This window comes from Zeus faber, assembly GCF_960531495.2.
Source record: "Zeus faber genome assembly, chromosome: 12".
NCBI classification, from domain to species: Eukaryota; Metazoa; Chordata; class Actinopteri; order Zeiformes; family Zeidae; genus Zeus; species Zeus faber.
This window is the reverse complement of record NC_137196.1, coordinates 3,055,001-3,075,000: the sequence shown is the minus strand read 5'-3', so window position 1 is coordinate 3,075,000 and position 20,000 is coordinate 3,055,001. Positions and strand designations below refer to the sequence as shown.

At 42.0% G+C, this 20,000-nt stretch overlaps 1 protein-coding gene across 1 annotated transcript in view; it reads left to right on the top strand.

Annotated features, from left to right (window-relative positions):
- Window positions 1-9,952: 9,952 nt before the first annotated feature.
- cnpy1 (canopy FGF signaling regulator 1) overlaps window positions 9,953-20,000 on the top strand; it is a gene marked incomplete at its 5' end in the record, with an annotated part of 16,381 nt that continues 6,333 nt past the window's right edge. The window contains 2 exons of the mRNA XM_080011210.1: window positions 9,953-10,043; window positions 11,542-11,657. Of these exons, the coding sequence (XP_079867336.1) occupies window positions 9,953-10,043; window positions 11,542-11,657 (207 nt within the window). The remainder of the gene's footprint in view (window positions 10,044-11,541; window positions 11,658-20,000) is intronic.

Sequence of the window (20,000 nt, the reverse complement as noted above, 5' to 3'; positions counted from 1 at the left end):
GAGGATTATTATAATAATTGTCGATAATAATGATCCTCTTGGGTGCAGGAGGAATGGCTTTCCACTGCTGGGCTGCTTACGATCCTGTGCGCCGATCCCCTCTGTAAGACAGACAAACTTTAAGAAAACTCCCTGCCTCGAGTCAAACCAATCAGTGCCCGCACAGCTTGGTGGCTGCGGGAAAGGGAACCGTGCTGTCGTCCGCAGCCGGTGCTTGACCACGCCCCATTGTCCGCCCAAAAAAATATTCTGATAAATTTTAATCTGTCGACACCAAAACTCAATTTTCATTCGATAATGAGGTACGTCATGGGTCATTGTAAGGTCAAAAAATAAACCCTCCTTTTCGTCAGATAGCCAGCTAGTTTATCTGCTTCCAACCCTTAAGATGGAGAAGATGTCAAAAAGGAAAAAAGATGAGGATTATCGTACGTTCCAGGCCGAGTGGACAGAGGAATTTGCCTTTGTGGAGAGAACAGGATCTGCGGTATGTCTAATATGCAATGATAAAATTGCATAGATGGTTAAATAAACTGTTAAATGTAAAGCGGCACTTCGATACACACCATGTTTTATTTGCATTGAAATATCCAGCTGGGGACAGCAGGAAAAAGGCATGCCAAGAGCTACAGTGGAGAGTGCAAGTCATTCAGCTGCAACTCCATGTATGGACCAAGCAAGGTAACGGGAATTCGGCTAGCTTTGCTGGTGCTTTGGCAATAGTGAGGAATGGGAAGCCATTCACAGATGGCGAGTATGCCAAAACATGCATGCTTGATGTGGTCAATGAACTGTTTGATGACATCCCAAATAAAGAGAGGATAATCAAACAAATAAGAGACATGCCTCTGTCAGCAAAAATGGTTCACGATCGTACCATCATTATGGCAGATGAAGTCAAGGAAACACAAATTAAGGAGATAAACGCAGGGACATACTTTTCTCTCACTTTAGATGAGTCAACAGACGTTAGCCATTTATCTCAATTTAGCATAATTGCGAGGTATGCGACAGGTGACACACTTTAGAAAGTCACCTGAAAATTTAGCTGTTTTGCCAATGAAAGGGTCAACAAGAGGGGAGAAGGTGCTCAGCCGTTTTGCGGCTTGCCTGAGTGAAATCTCAAAATGAAAGGCGTTGAGCATCCTGAGCTAGCTAACACCAAGTGGCTCCTTCAGTTTCACCAGCTCATGGACATAACTGGACATCTGAACCAGCTCAATAAGAAAATGCAAGGTATTGGAAATACAGTCTTATCCCCTTTAACAGGCAGTCTTTGCATTTGGAAGCAAGCTGGAACTCTTTATCAGGGACATTGAAACAGACCGTCTTCTGCACTTTGAAAGACTGCGAAAATTTAGAGATGCGTGCTTAGCAAGTGACCTCACTCAACATTTTGATCTTCAGCAGCTAGCTGGCTTTACGTCCAATCTCCTGTAGTCATTCAAAGCGCGTTTTACAGAATTTTGTGAGCGCTCTATTCTTTTTAAATTCATCACTCATTCACCTAAGTGTGCAGTGGACAAAGCCGACCTGACATCCATCCCCGGGGTCTACATCCGAGACTTTGGGCTGGAAGTTGCTGACCTGAAGGCTTCAGACATGTGGGTAAGTAAGTTCAAGTCACTGAATGGAGAGTTGGAAAGACTTGTGCGACAGCGAGCAGAGCTGGCAAGTGAACACAAATGGACAGAAATGGAAAAAACCTAAATATGTATGTGACAAATAATCTCTTGAGCTTGAACTTGAACCTGAAGACCAGATGATGCTTAAAACTTGGAACGAGCTTCCCATCAAATACCACACAATGCAGCGTGTGAGTATTGCCATATTGACCATGTTTGGCTCTACATAGGCATGCGAGCAGTCTTTCTCACATCTGAGAAACATTAAGACCAACCTACGTTCACGTTCAACTGATGGAAGCCTCAACGCCTGCATGAAGCTTAACCTCACTACATATGAACCAGACCACAAGGCCATCAGCAAAACCATACAGCACCAGAAGTGACATTAATGGTAAAAAGTATTTCATTTATTATTGGTTAGCTACAGTATAACAACAATATTATTAAGAAGAATAAAGAGAAATTCATTATATATAGCGCTTTTTTAAGTACTCAGATATGTGTTATACGTTATTAAATATTATATGACTCACAAGGAAATACATTTTGAAATATTTGGCTTTTATGGCTCTCCCCGCCAAAAAGGTTCCCGACCCCTGACCTAGACAGGTGTGGCTGCTCCAACCACACCACAATATGCAATTATCCACCATCCAAAGACAAACAAATAACTAAGACTCTAAGAACCACATGAGGAACACAAAGAACAACCTATTAAATAATGTGGTTCTTTAATTGGTGATGGCTCTTTATGGAACCACACAGCTATGATCTGTGTGTAGGGATTTGAGAAATCCTGACCGACCAGGGCACTCCCTTTATGTCACGTACACTGTGGGAACTTTACGAGTTACTGGGCGTCTTCTCAATTTGGACCAGAATTTACCATCCCCAGACAGACAGTCTGGTGAAGCACTTAAATAAAACATGATTGGGAAGTTCATTCACAACTAAAGCCGTAATTGGGACAAGTGGTTGGACCCCCTGTCCCCCAGTCCGGAGGTTCCCCAGGCCTCCATGGGATATTCTCCCTTTGAGCTCCTTTTCTTCAGGGGACCCCGGGCTGTGCTAGACCTAATTAAAGAAAACTGGGAGGAAGGTCCTACCACCAGTAAGAATTAAGTTCGGTATGTTCTGGACCTGAGAGCAAAGTTACACGCACTGGGGCAGTTATCACAGGAGAATTTGCTCAGGAACGTCAGCGCCACTTAAACAACAGAGGTGCTCGGCTCAGACAATTCGCACTGGGAGACAAGGTGTTTTTGTTGCTCCCTAAGACCAGCTCTAAATTGCTCGCGAAGTGGCAAGGGCCTTTTGTAGTCATACGGTGGGTTGGAGAGGTTGATTATGAGGTCGAACAGTCTGACAGCCAGGGGGCAACACACATTTATCACCTGGACCTCGTAAAAGAATGGAGGGAGGGGTCATCTGTGGCTCTGGCCATGGCAGTCATTGATCGGGATGAGTTGGGGCCAGAGGTTCCAAAAGCGGTCAATCGTACCGCGGCCCTGTTAAGTGACCATTTGCCTCCATCCCAGAGCTCAGACGTGGCCGCACTTCAGTGTCGCTTCTCTGATGTTTTCTCCTCCCTGCCAGGCCTGCCTGCCATCCCTCATACACCACCATGTTGAGATGACCCCGGGGGTGAAGGTGTGCTCTTGGCTGTATTGCCTGCGTTGGATCTTTTTTACTTTGTCATAGAACAAAATCTAATTCATTTTTGGAAGGGTCTCACCTTGTAGGTTAACTTATGTAAATTTGAAAGATTTCAGTGGACCCTAAACTGAGAAATTAACTTTTGAAGCCCTATATCTCAGTAATTAAAAGAGCTACTAAAATAAGGCCACCTGTTTTGGACTGCTCTGGACATGTAGTTTTAGTGGTAGTGTCAATAGGAGACGCCACTTAAAATGCCCTAACATACAGTATTTTTCAGGGCTTTGCAAATATGTAAATTTTGACAACGGAAGTATATTTCCCGACCAAATTAACCCTTAATAACACATGCATGTCGTTTTTCACCTATACCTTCTTTTCCTTTTTAGGTTTATAATAATACTTTACCCATGAGGCCATTTCATCATGATGCATAACTAAATTGTGCAGAATTGTATTTTTCGTAGTTGGCTAGGGTTAGGGTTTCAAACGATTATATATAATTATAATTATGCTAATATAAAAAATATTAATATATTAATATATAAATATCACACAATGTGTATAATAATTCATTTTTGCTGCCGTAGAAGCCACAAGTCTTTATGATATCAACCTTGTTATAAGAAAAACATGTTTTATTAGCAATGTCATGGAGAAGTACTACACTACCTATAATCCTAAGTGTAACAGTGACGTCTCTGAATGGTGGAGGTAGGCTGTTACCATGGAAATGTTTACCACACTGGCTGATGGGTACATTCAAATCTTCAGCCAGGCACGCAAACACTGACATTTACATACAGTAAAATTGTATCTATAAATGAAATTCATACTAAGGGTATAACCATATATCCCTATTCTTGCCCAACCTTGAATTTAATAGACCATTCAGAGAAAAGCTAAACCAGTACCCTGGTTTTGTCCCGCTTTTATTTTGTGCTAGTCAGAAAGAAATTTAAACCCATACATTTAAAATTGTAATATATCCATGACCCCCACCCCCACCCCACCCTTTTGTCAGGTTAGTTTTAGTTTTAGTGTACATATCTGCGTGCCCCCCCCAACGTCAAAGAAAATAAAATGTCATTACGTGTAGCACAAAAGATGTTGGACAATTGTGCTCAGGGACACGATTCAATAGATTACTTTGCGTGATTATGAGCATGGAAAAGCGTGAGACCAGGTGGCATGGGAAGTACGCAAAGATCACAAAATGAAAATTCAAAAGCTATTTCAGGAGAAGCAGAATATTTTGCAGAATGTAGTCTGAACATCTAGACATGGATGGATCATTATTGCACCATATGTGAAAATAGGGACATCTTGAGCACTCACCATCTTTGTTCAAAACAGTCACGTAATACTTGTTTGCCAATTGGTCAGCAGATAGATAACACATCGCTCACACATTCACCTTGACCTTGGTCTGGTATCAAGAAGTGCCAACCTTTCCCCTACCATGTTAAACACACATGCACACTTGGGTTAAAACACAGTCTCCTCTGCAAAGGAGCTGCATGAAAATCTGGGCCTTCCAAAAAGCGACATCCTCCAATGAGGCGGCTTATTGACATCACCGCCTCTCCTCCCACTTTGGAGGAAATGCAGACAGATAAAACTATCATGAAGAGCGAAGACATTACTGCACGAGGTGTTTTTGGTCACTTTTCATAACAGTCTTAACAGTCTATGCTCATTAGTGCCAAAAACCCAGGCTCTTTTTAGTGGAAGTTCTTCGGTGACCGCCATTGCCCCATTGTACTACATATTGCTGCTTGGTGCATGGCAGTCGGCTGTAGCTATTCCTCTCAATACTAGAGTAATTTAAAATATTGCAATGTCAATCACTCGCAATGATCTAAAAAATTATGCTTGGGTCAAAAAAAATACCGGAGTTATACTCACGGTAAACCAGAACCAGCAAAAAGATACGTTTGGAACAAAAAAACAGACAACTACAGTATTCATTGGTAAGAATGACAACAAATCAACCGTTGACTACCTCTCCTTGTCTGCGTTTTCTCCAAATGGCATTTCAAATCCAATATAGAACCCTTATTCCCACAATTTCTTGTGCTTGATGTGTAGAAATTTTCATGCCAAATACTGTGACGTTTAGCGGGGTAGCTTGACAGACGAGGCGTGGAGACAAGATCCAAGTTGCTAACTCAAACACTGAGCCCAGATTTATCTCCTGTCAGTCACGTACTGACGTACAGCTAACCCGAGGTTGAGGGCACTGGATTAAACAAGTAACAGGGTGGCTAGCCCAAGGTCACTGATAGATGCGGGCAGTGTCTCTCAGCTACTTCGTTCCCCGCGTGCACCACCAACAAACACCACCACCACCCTCGCTTCCCTCCTTTTTCTCCCTCCCGGAACAGAGCCTGCAGCCAATCCCCAACCAGTGACACCTCCCTCAATTTAAGCAACAGAACACACATCTACACAGTACCCCAGCGTTACAATATGGAGCATCTCTCTATAAAGTCATCCCAGGCTAAAATGTTGATGCCTAAGATAATACTATAGGGACTACAGTAGTCCCTACAGTTGATCTAGTCACCTACTTGGGAAACAAAGACATTGGTCTCATAGCTACCACACAAATAGAAATGAATCGAAATAGAATGGAGAATAGAAGGGAGAACCAGGTCAAATCTCTCTCTGTAGACGCCACCTGGCTCCATCAGGGAAGGGCTGATATTCTACAACCAAACGCACTCACAAAATAATGCACGTATAGCCATCAATTTCTCACTTTTGCTCTCTCTATCTCACACACACACACACACACACACACACACACACACACACACACACACACACACACACACACACACACACACACACACACAGGTAAAGGGCTACACAAATAAGCACTACTACTTTTAGATATATGCACACATCTCATGCCACAACCATGGTATGAGACAACCATTCAGAACTCAAAAGGCCTGTACTATACAGTATTGTATTGCACCAGAAATGAAAGACAGAAAACATAGACTAGTATACGACAAGGTTTGAAATGATCCTCCCTTATGCAGTGTGATTTTATTTTCCTCCTTGTAATACCAACGCATCCATCTAAAAGGCCTAGGCATAAAGGCATAATATCAGCCCTTCATCTGCCATCATTATGGAGTCAGCAACAATGTGAATAAATATGTTTCATGATCATCATAGACTTTACCACAGGTTATCGGATGGCCACTAGGGACTCCCATAGTCACAACACTTCCAATAATTTACATTGTACCTCTCTCTCTCTCTCTCTCTCTCTCTCTCTCTCTCACACACACACACACACACTTGTGATTTATATTTAAAAAAGACCTGAAAATCAGCAGATCTCTCCCCACCAAATATCTAATCTCACTTATTTGAGAATTTATAGAATAATAAAGAATAGATAGTGAATAATTCATTAATACTTAGTTCTGTGGAGTTGTTGTTTTCCCGCTTTTGCGATTGGTCGGTCCGCTTTGGGGGAAGAACGCGATTGGCTGTCCTCGCTTGCCACCTTCGTGACAAGTACGTGCTGGTTTGCAGCGTTGCCACGTTCAGCCACGCTGGGACTACGTCGACCAATCGCGTTCTTCCTACGCTCAGCGCTGCTGCCGGGCAATGAGCACAGATCAATAATGAACCGATTATTTCGGACTGGCTGTTATTGTTTCGTGAAACCAAAGTACGAACAAAGACAAGCGTAATTGTACACACCGCTGTCAATTTTGGGGTCCGAACCGCTTGGCATTGGCTTGGTAAATGTTATCCTACCCGCCTGCAGGTAAGCTGAGTTGCTCTGACTAGTGCTACGCTATCACTCAGTCAGCCTGTTGGGACAGGTGCATAACGTAACACATAAACTGCTGCTTCTGTTTGACTGGACTGTGCCTTTCCGCCGCAGCTCGCCTATTATGAGAGTATGTACGTGACATGCAAGAACAAGTACGGGGGTTTATCGTTAAATAAACCCCATTACTAATTTAAAGTTTTAACAACTTAACTGTAATTCATTTTGTTTTTTTGAGATTTTAGAAGAATAGTGGACGTTCGGTCGTGGAGTTGGTTCCTAGTGTTTTTCTCAACTTTAATACCAGATAGAATCAATACAAAGGTTAAAGTGTGTACATCAAAAACATGCTATTTTCAAAAGAAAAAAAAACAGCAGTTAAATACAGGTACTCCTCATTTAATGATCTATCCGTTTAACGACTTACGACCGACGCTGCGTCTGTAGCGTCAAACATCTCATCGCGCATCACCCTTTATATACTATATACACTGGATACATCTCATCGCATCACCCTTTATATACTATATACACTGGATACATCTCATCGCATCACCGCCCTCAGTCTGTCTCGTTCTCGCAGTCTGTCAGTATTCACGACGGTAGCATTCGCAGTGGCCACGCCCCCTTACCGTTAAATAAGAAGGTCCTCACTTATCGACCAATTCGCTTAACGACTTGGTCCTAGGAATGGAACTCGGCCGTTAAGTGAGGAGTACCTGTATAGCCATATATGGTTCAAAGTATCCAACTAAAAGAAAAGGATAAGATAACAAAATAAAATTTGATAGAAAATATATATTAATAAAATATCAAATATATATATATACACTGTAACTAAATATTAACATTAGGGGTCATTGAGATTAAGTAAAAGTATTTCATAAGTATTTGATCGTAATACTTTAGAAACAAATTCCTTTTTCTTGACCAAGTTTAAGGATTTAATGACATGGTCAATTTCAATCAAAAATACATTCAATTTAGGGATAGAAATAGAATATTTGTGTTTATAGATGGAAAAACTAGTAGCGTCCTCGTGAGCAAGCCACCTGTTCACATTGACGTCACAGATTGAGACTGGGACTTTTTTTTTTATAAACTAAAAGCTTGTTCCAAGAGGAAAACTCCCGTTATTAAATCTATTCAAACATTTCCTGACCCCACTAATGCTTGAATTGCCCGTTCGATCCATCCTTTTCATGTATTTGATGATATTTAAGAGGAACTGTTATGTAAAACTTACTTTTACAGTGCTTGTGCACATTCATTTGGGTCTCTGATGGGCCTACTAACACGCAAACTGTGTAAAAAAAAAATAAAAAAAAATAAAAATAATAACCTCTGCCACTTTTTGCGAGCTGTCTGAAAGATAAGATAATAATGTTAAACGGAACATGATGCTGTGATATAATGAATAGAATTATGAAAAAAAAATCAGATTAGAGAATAATGTACAGAGCAGACACAGAGACAGAGTGGAGTGGACGGATATGAAGACACTTGCAGTGGTGTTGAAAAGTTTGTCTCTTCACTGAGTGGGATGATCCAGCTCATTGAAAAGAGTCAGCTCTTACGTCTCCCAAGCATTTATTTTATCTATGAATTTGTATGAAATATTTTGTTTATATTTATTCCACGACAAAAAATCATTTAGAACGACTTAATGTGACTGGACTCAAAATTACTTGTTGAATAAGTGTTTTCTTTACAAATCAAGACTTTATACTGTTAGGGTTAGAGTTGAAAAAAATACACGTTAAATCAAATTGAATGGTGTGTTGAGAGACGCAGACTTCTCTACAAAATTGACTGTTACCTGCTTAATTCTGAACTGTTTTGTATGAAATTTAGTGTGTTATATATGTGAGAAATTGAACATGATACTGGAATTAAATTCAGGGGGCAAAGTTACTGGCGGTATCCGATCATGTTTTTTCACTCACTACCGTGTTTAAAGGAAGAAGGTATCATGCGTGCCTCATATTGCAGTTTAATTTAACAATTGAATATTTTATAGATTTTATTTAAATGTTGGACATCTTGAATGTTCTTTTTATTAAAGTCCAAAGGCAAAATGTCCTTGCTTTAAGTGTGTTACAGAATAAATGGAAAGCAAAGTTATATTTGTCTCCCTTTTTTTTCATTTTAAAATAATCCGATCCGTGTCTCAAAAGCGTGATACGATCTGAACCGTGAGTTAGGGGTGCAACGGATCAAGTCTGTTGCACCCCTAACCAGCGGGGATTTCCTCACAAGTTGAACTTTCGCAGCGACAATTCCGGGCCGTTCCTGCGCTTTTCTCGGCCAAAGGAAATAATGGAATTTAGAGCACACCGCTATGCGAATGCCCCATTCAGCGTCTGAGAGAGAGAATTTAATTTCAACTCTATGCATTGGAATTTGAACAGCACCTCTAATGCTGTTCTATTGTATGCATTATGGTAGTATGCAATCACAGTACAAGTTGTTTCATAACAGCATAACTTCCATTGAAAGCAATCATGGTAGGTGTTTTTCCTTTTTTGTATTAATCTAGCTTTCCTTATTTTGTTTATGGAGCTTACTTAATGAATTTTCCATGTCTCTCCCACGTATTTTTCTTTTTGCGATGCACATTTTGGGTAAAATGTTATTGGTAAGAGAATGCCAAGTCTTGGAAAAACAATTTTTTTTTAGTTTTTAAAGGATTTGTTCCATTTTGATGCAGAAATGTCAAGATGTATATCAGTATTATGTAATATGTCCTCTTATTGATAGTAAATTCATATCTTCAATTCAGTATGTCAGCAACCGTATTAGAAAGTATTTGCATCCCTTCTCTTGACACAATATCTCTTCTCTCACCTCCATTTAGCTTATGAATATGGCCTCGTGGATTATTCTGTTCGCCGTGGTCATGCTATCTGTCTTCAGCTGCAGCCAGGGGAAAAGGAACAGGATGCTTTATTGTTCAGGTGAGTAGGGCCCAGGCGGGACAGATCTGTTATTTGAAAATTAAATCTCTTATTATTGGACGTGAAGGGGGAAAACAAGAATGCTGTCACAGCTTACAAGTAGTCAGTTTCAATGTAGCCATTTTTCTTTTAAAAATGCAGGTGGGTTAGTGGGTGTGTATTCACAATTAGCAGGCGGCCCACCCACTGCTGTGAGCAAACTGGGTAGAGAGGGCTTTCAGTCTTGGACGTGACACTTTTCCAGATGCAGAAGGTACACTTACAATGTACACAGCAATGGCCTGGACGCATGGTGGACCAGAGATCAATCTTCATTAGGCAATCCACTATCCTGATTCAAGGCGGAAGGTCCCTAAGTTTAAAATGTTTGTATTATATACAACTAGATACTAATGAAAACAATAGATATAAAATAAAAACACAGTACAACCAGAACACGGGAACCACATGGGAGGCGTGCAGAAGCGCTGGAGGAGGAAAAAATACCGCACACACTGACTCAGATTCAAACTTGTTTACCATTTTTTATTTGAGTACCGGTTTAAATTTGGGGAGATACGGTATATATAAAATGCCCCGAATGTTGCGGCACCAGAAGAAACAAGCTTGTTGATCTGGGAAAAGGAGGAGGTTGAATCACCCGGAAAGGGAGGTTGAAGTCCGTCCCCCAGCCATGAGGCAACAGCATTTGGACCAATCGCGACAAGGGGCTTGCGCAGAAAACACCGTCAATTTGCTCTTATCTTGTTCTGAACACGTCTTTTTGGTCAAAAACTTCTACTTCTTATAAAGTGTACCTCCACCTTTACTGGAGTCATTGTAGCCCTAAAGAGCCTTTCACTTTAAATCAGCGTAAGGTCATTGAATGCATGTGTCATGTTCAGACGAATTCAAGCTAGTCATGAAAGTTCATCCCATTTTGAAGACTGAATGAACCTTAACCCTTGTTGGCATTTTTGTCGTACCCAAAACAACCTAGTAATGCCCCTCATTAAAAGAATATGTGATCTCTATTATTGGAGACGCACAGATACCATTTTGAATCACGCCTCTTGGATACTTGCAAAAGGCCTGATATAAATTGTAGGTTCATCATAGGAAAAAAAACCTGGTGTTGCTTTTTTTTTTTTTTTCAAACTGATTTATTGTATTTTCTGAAAACATGAACCTGTCACTGACTTACATACTCAATAAAAGAACGTAAAGTCATGTTGGTGTCTGGATTAGGTATTGTTTAGGTTGCCTTCTCACACAAGTATATGTTTATACCTGTGTCCCTGATATCGATCGCCAATTTACAAGTTTAAAACACTCAGGACTGTTCTGATAATCTGGAGTGTTCTGTGTCCATCGTGTGAGAGAAGCAGTTGTATATTTTGTCAATGTACAGTATTCGTGCCTTCAACATTGCGGTAGCATTGTTGCTAGCGTGGCTGTTAGCAAAGTTGAGCCCCTCCTTCCCCCACCCATTCCCACTGTGTATGTGTGTCTTTCTCAGCGTGCAGGGCTATTGCAGATGAGCTGAACTACTCCATCAGTCAGGTTGACCCAAGGAAGACCATCAACATCGGCAGCTTCAGGCTCAACGCTGATGGAACTTTAAAAGAAAAGAAGGTGCATCATTACATAACTGATCAAAGTCTTTGTTGAAAATGCCTCGGCCCTATCTGTGTGCTTGTATTAGATAACATATACTGTATATATGACACACACAAGGCTCCGCCGGCAGAGGGAGAAGCCAGCGCTGTGTTCTGTAGACCATGGCTTAACCACACCCCCTCATCTGCCACAGACCTTGTTGGATCTCAGGCAGAAAAGATTAGCTGCGAACTACGTTGAGTGTCAGTTGTTGTGTCATGTTTCCATCACCTCAAGACAAAACGTGTGCGAAAGTATGAGGAACACTAGACTCTGGTCCAACACTCAAGTACTGTATCTAACTTTTTAAGTTTTTATTTGAAGCAATATTTTGTGCTGAGGTAATTGTATTTATTTTAGTGCTAGGCGAGAGAGAGAGAGAGAGAGAGAGAGAGAGAGAGAAGAGAGAGAGAGAGAGAGAAGAGGAGAGAGAGAGAGAGAGAGAGAGAGAGAGAGAGAGAGAGAGAGAGAGAGAGAGAGAGAGAGAGAGAGAGAGAGAGAGAGAGAGAGAGAGAGAGAGAGAGAGAGAGAGAGCGAGCGAGCTTTTATTTTTATAAATATCAGATAAATAAATATCAAAATCATAAAGTTTGTGGTGTTGCCCGTCTTTGTCAGCACATCTCATCGACATATTTTAATGGCTATAACAATGGATTTATTTAGTTTTCTGCTTTGGGTCGGAACTTAAAGGGAACCTATTATGCTTTTCCTTATTTTCTGTTATATAGATAATGTAACAATGTCGGATGTTCATATAAGACTTGATAAGGCCAAAGTGTCAGATAATGAGGTAAACTAATGACAAAGTAATTGTGCTCCATTTAATACGGTGTGCATTTCTTCAAACAAAACCAATAAAAAATAATGGGCTTTTATTGTAGATGTTTTATTTTATTTTCCAACATTTACATTGAACAAAAAATCCCCGCGTTTGAGAGTCCTGCTGTGTCTGAAAAAGAATCAAGATAAGATTGTGGATCCTGATCCTCCCTTAAAGAAATCATGATTTGATATTTTGCCATGTCCACCCCCTAAATAGTGAAAATTCAGGAACTGGATTGCTTATTTCTCGCCTCAAATTTGTTAAAAAAAACTGATTTTGACTGATAAGGTGCAAAGCAACAGGCTACAGTTCATTTCAAACGACTGGTGACAGCTTCACGTCTACAAGGAAAGTTGGGCAGGTTTCAACTGTATGTAAATGAGCAGCGCCGTGTGCCAGTCAATAGGTGGAAAGATACGCTCTCAATAGTGCTGGTCCTTTGAAAATGGACGCTCAGACCACAGCATTGTTCCTATTTTTTTTTTATGAAAAACATCACTTAAACTATCGATAAAATGGGGAACAAAATATGTCTTTGTTTCTTCAACAAGGACAATTCTTTATTGTAAGGTACAGATGGCAAGATTATTTATGTAATTTTTTTCAAGAGGTTATTTATTTTGCGAAGTAAACAACCTACACCATTTTAATAAGAAATAAGTAGACATGGCACCATCTATCTATATCATGTTTATTAAGTATTTAAAAGGAGAGAGGTTTGAAATTTTGGCGCACCCACAACAGCCAGTCGATTTTGAGCCGACACGCTCACAAACGCCACAGCGACCGGAGATGGCGTCATTTTTTATTAATAGTTATAATAATCAATATAAATTCACGAGGCCAAAGGACAATGTGGAAGTGAGCGTGAAAGCATTTCTACAGTGTATTGTAAGTACTATTTGATGTTTAAAGCCATAATTATGCTAAATATTAGACTAATGTATCTGTTAATTTTCTTAGATACGCCATTGGCTGTTTGGGGGGGAACAATGCCCTTGGAGTAGCCTTTATCCAACAAGCATGTTAACAGATATTCTTTTTTAGTTGAGCACTTGTTTGACCTACAAGATGAACATAATCACTGTCTAAAATGCCGCTGCAAAGCGGTATGGAAATAACATTAAAACCACTAACAGGGAAAGTGAATAACATTGCTCATCGCGTTACAATGGCATCTGTCAAGGGGTGGGATATATGAGGCAGCAAGTGAACAGTCAGTTCTAAGTTGATGTGATGGAAGCAGGAAAAATGGGCAAGCCTTGTCAAAATCTGAGCGATTTTTAACGTTGTTGCTGATCAGTGTATACATAATTGACAGCTCTTAAATGCTTCAATATAGAGTTGTAAGGATGCACTCAACCGACTGTTTGGTCGCAGACACACACGGAGGTTCAAAATGGGGCTGCAGGAATGAAATTTGTGCAGAATTTGAATATTAGAATAAATATCACTATTGTACTATCATCACTACTGTGATGAGCAGTAAAGTTCAATATAAGTTTATCCAGTTTTTTGCACGGTAACAGTGTCCACTTCGGCAGAGACGGACGAGCGCACCGACGCCCCCTGCACATCTTCCTCCCTTACACCAACCATCTGCATGTCTTCCTCACCACATCCATAAACCTTCTCTTTGGCTTTCCACTTTTCCTCTTGCCTGGCAGCTCCATCCTCAGCATCCTTCTCCCAATGTAACTATCACTTTTTCACCAAACTGTCCAACCTGAGCTGTCCCTCTAATGTACTCCTTGTCACTAACACCCTCAACTCTGCCACCTGCCTTTTTGTCAGTGCCACCGCCTCTAAACCGTACAACAGCTGGTCTCACTACTGTCCTGTAGACCTTCCCCTTCACTTTTGCTGGAACCCTTCTGTCACATCTCACTCCGAACACTCTTCTCCACCCACTCCACCCTGCCTGTACTCTCTTCTTCACCTCTGTCCCGCACTCTCCGCTGCTTTGGATGGTCGACCCCAAGTACTTGAACTGTTCTGCCTTCTCCACCTCCACTCCTTGCATTCTCAGCTTTTCGCCCCCCTCCCTCCCATTCAGGCACATGTATTCTGTGTTACACCTGTTGAGTTTCATTCCTCTTCTCTCTAATGCAGGCCTCCACTTCTCCAGGCTCTCCTCAACCTGCTCCCTACTCTCGCTACAGATCACAATGTCATCCGCAAACATCATAGTCCAGGGAGACTCCTGCCCGATTTCATCTGTTAACCTGTCCATCACGATTGCCAAGAAGAAACGGCTCAGAGCTGATCCTTGATGCAATCCCACCTCCACTTTGAATGCCTTTGTCACGCCTACTGCACACCTTACTACTGTTTGACTGTCCTCATACATATCCTGTACTACTCTTACGTAGTTCTCTGCCACCCCCGGCTCCCTCATGCAATACCACACTTCCACTTTTGGCACCCTATCATATGCTTTCTCTAAATCCACAAAGACGCTCTATGCTTTAGAGTCCTTGTCCTTCTTCCTCTTCCCGCATGATACACCAAGTACCTTCTTGGCCATCTCCCTCACCACTTCTGCAGTTGTTTCCCAGTCATCTGGTAACCGTTCATTCCCACCTTGCCTGCCTTACCTCTTCCCTAAATTGCATGCAACACTCTTCCTTTTTCAACTTCCACCATTTTATCTTTGGCTCTTCTTTCACTCTCTTCCTGTTCTTCGCCTCCAGAGTCATCCTACAGACCACCATCCGATGCTGCCTAGCAACACACCCCCCTACCACCACTTTGCAGTCACTAATCTCTTTCAGATTGCACCTCCTTCATAAGATATAGTCCACCTGAGTGCACCTTCCTCCACTCTTGTATGTCACCCTGTGTTCCTCCCTCTATTCGATTTGAATGTGATTATAGAGGAATATCTGCAGCCCTAGTTCACAGATAATTTAAACATGTTTGAATTAAAACAAATTATGACAGATACAGTATACCATAGAACATTCTTTTTTGATTCATTTGGCATTAACTGTCCAAAAACAATTAAAACAAACAATTTCAAGTATTTTTCATAGTTTGTTGTTATGTTTTTTTCCTTGTAGATATAATTGCAAATAGTACAATATATTTTATGGAATAAATCATTATCTACATTTACATAGCCATTTGGCTACGTCAATGTATTCACCAGAGTTGTTTGGCCTGACTTATTTAATGGTCGCCAACAGTAATTGCTGCTGCCATCATATAGCTCTGATAGCTTCGCTATGATACTTGGTGCTACACACCCGGTTCCGGGGTGAACGTCTATGCCAACTTCAATATCATCTTCAATCCAACAGAACCGTGGGTTCTACTCAAGTTCCATTTAGTTTATTCCAACATGGGTTAGGGTTAGGGTTGGACAAGTCAAGTTTGCTTGTCATCAGATCTGGTTCTTCCTCAGGTAAAGTCAATGTTGGACAAGTCAACGTTTAATGACTGGTACCGTATAATCTCAGATAATTGAGAACTCATGTCCTCAGTTGCTGCGGCATCAGTGTGGTCTCAGTCCGATGGTCAGCTATCTACTCTTCTGAGATAGTCTTTTTGACTTAGATCCCCACCCCTTCCGCTTCACTAAACTAAACCAGTCCTCCACCTGTTGCATTGTTCAGTCAATCAAACGCTGCTGAGAGGAAGATGACCCAACCAGGGGAAGGCAAACCTTGACACCCCCCCCCCCCTCTTCCCTGTGCCCTGTTTGACTCCTACCCCTTTCAGCAGATCTGACCCAGCCTGAATTGGAGAGGGTGGGATGTCACAGCTCAGATGGCATCACGCCAGAGGATTTTCAGGTTTTAAGTCATTGCTCTTTGCCCCCTCCTCACAGTAGGACTTCCTGGGGGCATGGGCCGTGTTGGGTGCCAACAAAAGTTAAACCCGCTATGCCGCAACAATGCAGACACCAATGGCTTCCACAGACATTGAACTTAGATGGTGTGGCGGGAACTTATGCATTTCAAAATCGGGTGGTGCACAAAGTTATTCTCAGATCCTGACATAATGAGATATAAGCGTGGTGACAGGCTTTTTTATTTTTATTTATTTTTTAGCCATTGTTTTTATCTTTTGCCCCCTTCTCCTTTTTTTTGACTAACATCTTCAAGCAGTGCTGCTAGCCAGCCAGACAGCCATTGACTACCTGCTACGAATCCATCTCTAAATGTCAAATATAAATTAGCTCCAGGCTGTGATATAATGTATGTATGTGGATAATTGCCACCTGCAGTTACACTAAATATATAGATGCTAACCTACATTACCTATGTACCTGTTAGCTACTGAAAGGTGTTATTTAGGTACTCATTTATTTTGCTTTAATCATTTTAGAAGTTACATTTAAATTACTTTTCAGCTTCCAAATATTTTATGGCATCATGTTATTATGATTTATTGTTGTTTATCACCGTTGCTAATCATGATCAGAATTGGGAGTAATATTTTCATTATAATTAATTTATGGGTCTTCACATACCCACATCCCCTGGCCAGTTCAAATTTAAAGAGCCCCCAGTCCAGTGGGTGAGTTAATGGCCCGTCTGTCCAATTGGGAATTGGGATGGAGAACATCGGGAAAGCCATTCTCTGGCCCAGCCAGCTCTGCCACCCCGCCCCACCCCCACAGATCCCCCATTGTTCAAACAGCGCTTTGATGGACAGCTCCCTTTCTGGGGTTGCTGACTGGCAAGGAAGGAGTTCAATTCCTGCCTGTTTTTTTTTTTTGTTGTTTTTTTTTGCATGGCACAATAACATCTCTGACCCAAGCCCGATGCATTTGGGGTTTGCCGGGAGGATGAAGGCTTTTGTTTTGGGTTAGTTTGTCTATAATGTCTGGTGGTGGTTGGAGAAGTTTGCTAATTTTTAACCTAGGCTGAATTAAAATGTTGCTTCCCATCGTTTATTACTGTTCACAGCACATCCTTGCTGAACGCTTGAATATTGAGAAACTTACCTATTCTTAAAGCTTCTCAATGTGCTCAAATGCCATCCAACAGGGTAAATGTTTAAGCCTTTTAAAAAAAAATAAAACATGAAGGCAAAAGCCTGAATTCTCACAATTCCACACCGATTTAAAGATAACCAAACAAAGAAGTGAACCCTATGATTCCAGCCCTTCCACCTTGGGTCTCCCAGTCTGTACCACACCTCTCTTTTTATTTCCTGCCAAATTCCTCTTCTTGCTGTTGTCAATACCAATACCAAAACAAAATACAGACATACATGCATGAATACATGCATGCATGCATGCACATACACAATGCCTGGAGAACAGATGCCAGAGAGGCATGGGAGGCCTGTTGTCACCAACTCAGACAAATATAAGATTCACACACACACACACAAACAAAACGAGGTGGGGGAGTGTGGTGCATATGTGTAATGGAATCAGGGCCGGAAGGATCGTCGTCAGAGAGACAATGCGGAGTCACAATTAGGACAAAATCCACGCACACCATCACTCTACCAAGTCAAATTTTGACCAAAAAAAGTGAGACAAAGGGGGACTTCCTCCTTTGATCACTGGAGGATGGTGAGGGATGAACAGACCAAAATGACCTTGGGGGGGGGGGGGGGGGTGAAAGAACACTGCTGTTTACTCCTGCCCTTTTGGCTCTTCCCTTCTTGTGTTTTTCTTTTTGTTTTGTTGTTTTTTAAATTAAAAACAAATCAAGTCCCCCTCCCCGCCCTGCCCTTCCTACCAGAGGTGTAAAGGGGTTTTGGTGGGGGGGGCTTTCACTGACCCACCCTCCCCTCCTTCACCTCCGGTGCTAACCTTTTCACCAGCTTCACCCCCCTCTTCCTCCTTCTTTCCGGGGTAGGGCAACAGAGGGCAGAAAACATGGCATAGCAACTGTCGGGACAGATGTCGGGACAGATGTCTAGACAACGCCGCTAACTTCCTGATGTCATCCACAGATTTTTCTTAATTTTAATTTTTTTAAATTTTCTCCCAAAAAAACAGGAAAGTGGGATAAAAAACTTGCAGGTTAAAAGTCACAGTTTGTGGGATAAGGTTTTGTGAGTGGATGCTGAGAACACAGAGGAAACAGGGGGTCACCCCGCGCCCCCCTCTGTGTGTGTGTGTGTGTGTGTGTGTGTGTGTGTGTGTGTGTGTGTGTGTGTGTGTGTGTGTGTGTGTGTGTGTGTGTGTGTGTGTGTGTGTGTGTGTGTGTGTGTGTGTGTATATATATATCTATATATATATGTGTGTGTATATATATATATATATATATATATATATATATATATATATATATATCTCAGGAGGTAGAGCTGGTCATCTAGTAATCTAAAGGTTGCTGGTTCGATCCCAGGCTCCTGCTAGTACGTGGCACGGTGGCGCAGTGCATTGCGCTGCTGCCTCACAGCAAGAAGTCCTGGGTTCGATTCCCGCCTGGGGCGCTGTTGGCACCGTGCTCTGGACGGGTTATCTCCCAAATAGGAGCCTTTCTGTGTGGAGTTTGCATGTTCTCCCCGTGCTCACATGGGGTTTCCTCCACCTCACGTCAGTAAGGACCCCCCCAAAAACATGCACCCATCATCGTCTGACCAGCGATGGACACTTATCATCTGGTCCCCGGGCGCGTCCACGTATGCTGCCCACTGCTCCTGGCTGTGCCCCCGGAGGAAGGACAACATTACATTTACATTTAGTCATTTTGCAGACGCTTTTATCCAAAGCGACTTACAATTGTTCAATCACCGACGGACACAGCCATCAGGAGCAATTAGGGGTTCAGTGTCTTGCTCAAGGACACTACAGCATGCTAGCAGGAGGAGCCTGCGATCCAACCAGCGACCTTTAGATCACTAGACCACCAGCTCTACCGCCTGAGCTACCATCCCCCTAGCAAGCCAGGATGGGTCAAAAGCAGAGGATCCATTTCACCGGCCACCATCAAAGCATGTGCATGTGTGTGTGTGTAAGCATGTGTTGTAGTGTGGTGTGTTGCGTGACGAATAAAGACTGTTTCTTTTCTGTTTTTCTGTAGTGTCCTTGAGCAAGACACTTAACTCCTAATTGCTCCTGATGGCTGCGTCTGTCGGTGTTTCAATAAATTGTAAGTCGCTTTGGATAAAAGCGTCTGCCAAATGACTAAATGTAATGTAAATGTGAACCGGAAGTGCAGTTTGACATGTCAAAGCTGCAGCTGAAGGAAGTCCGAGAGGTCGTCTGCAAAGCAAGGGTTAGCTCTGCTCCAGGACAAAGTGGGACTTGGTACAAAGTGTTCAAGAACTGTCCCAAACTCCTACTGCGCCTGTGGAAAATCCTGCTAGCCTTCTGGAGAAAAGGGAAGATCCCAGATCAATGGAATGTGGCTGAATGGGTGTGGATCCCGAAGGAGGAAAACTCCACCCAGATATACCAGTTCTGCATCATCTCCCTGCTGTGTGTTGAGGCGAAGATCTTCTTCAGTGCCATTACCAAGCGGCTGTGCACCTAACTGACAAAGAACACCTACATCGACACATCAGTCCAGAAGGGCGGCATT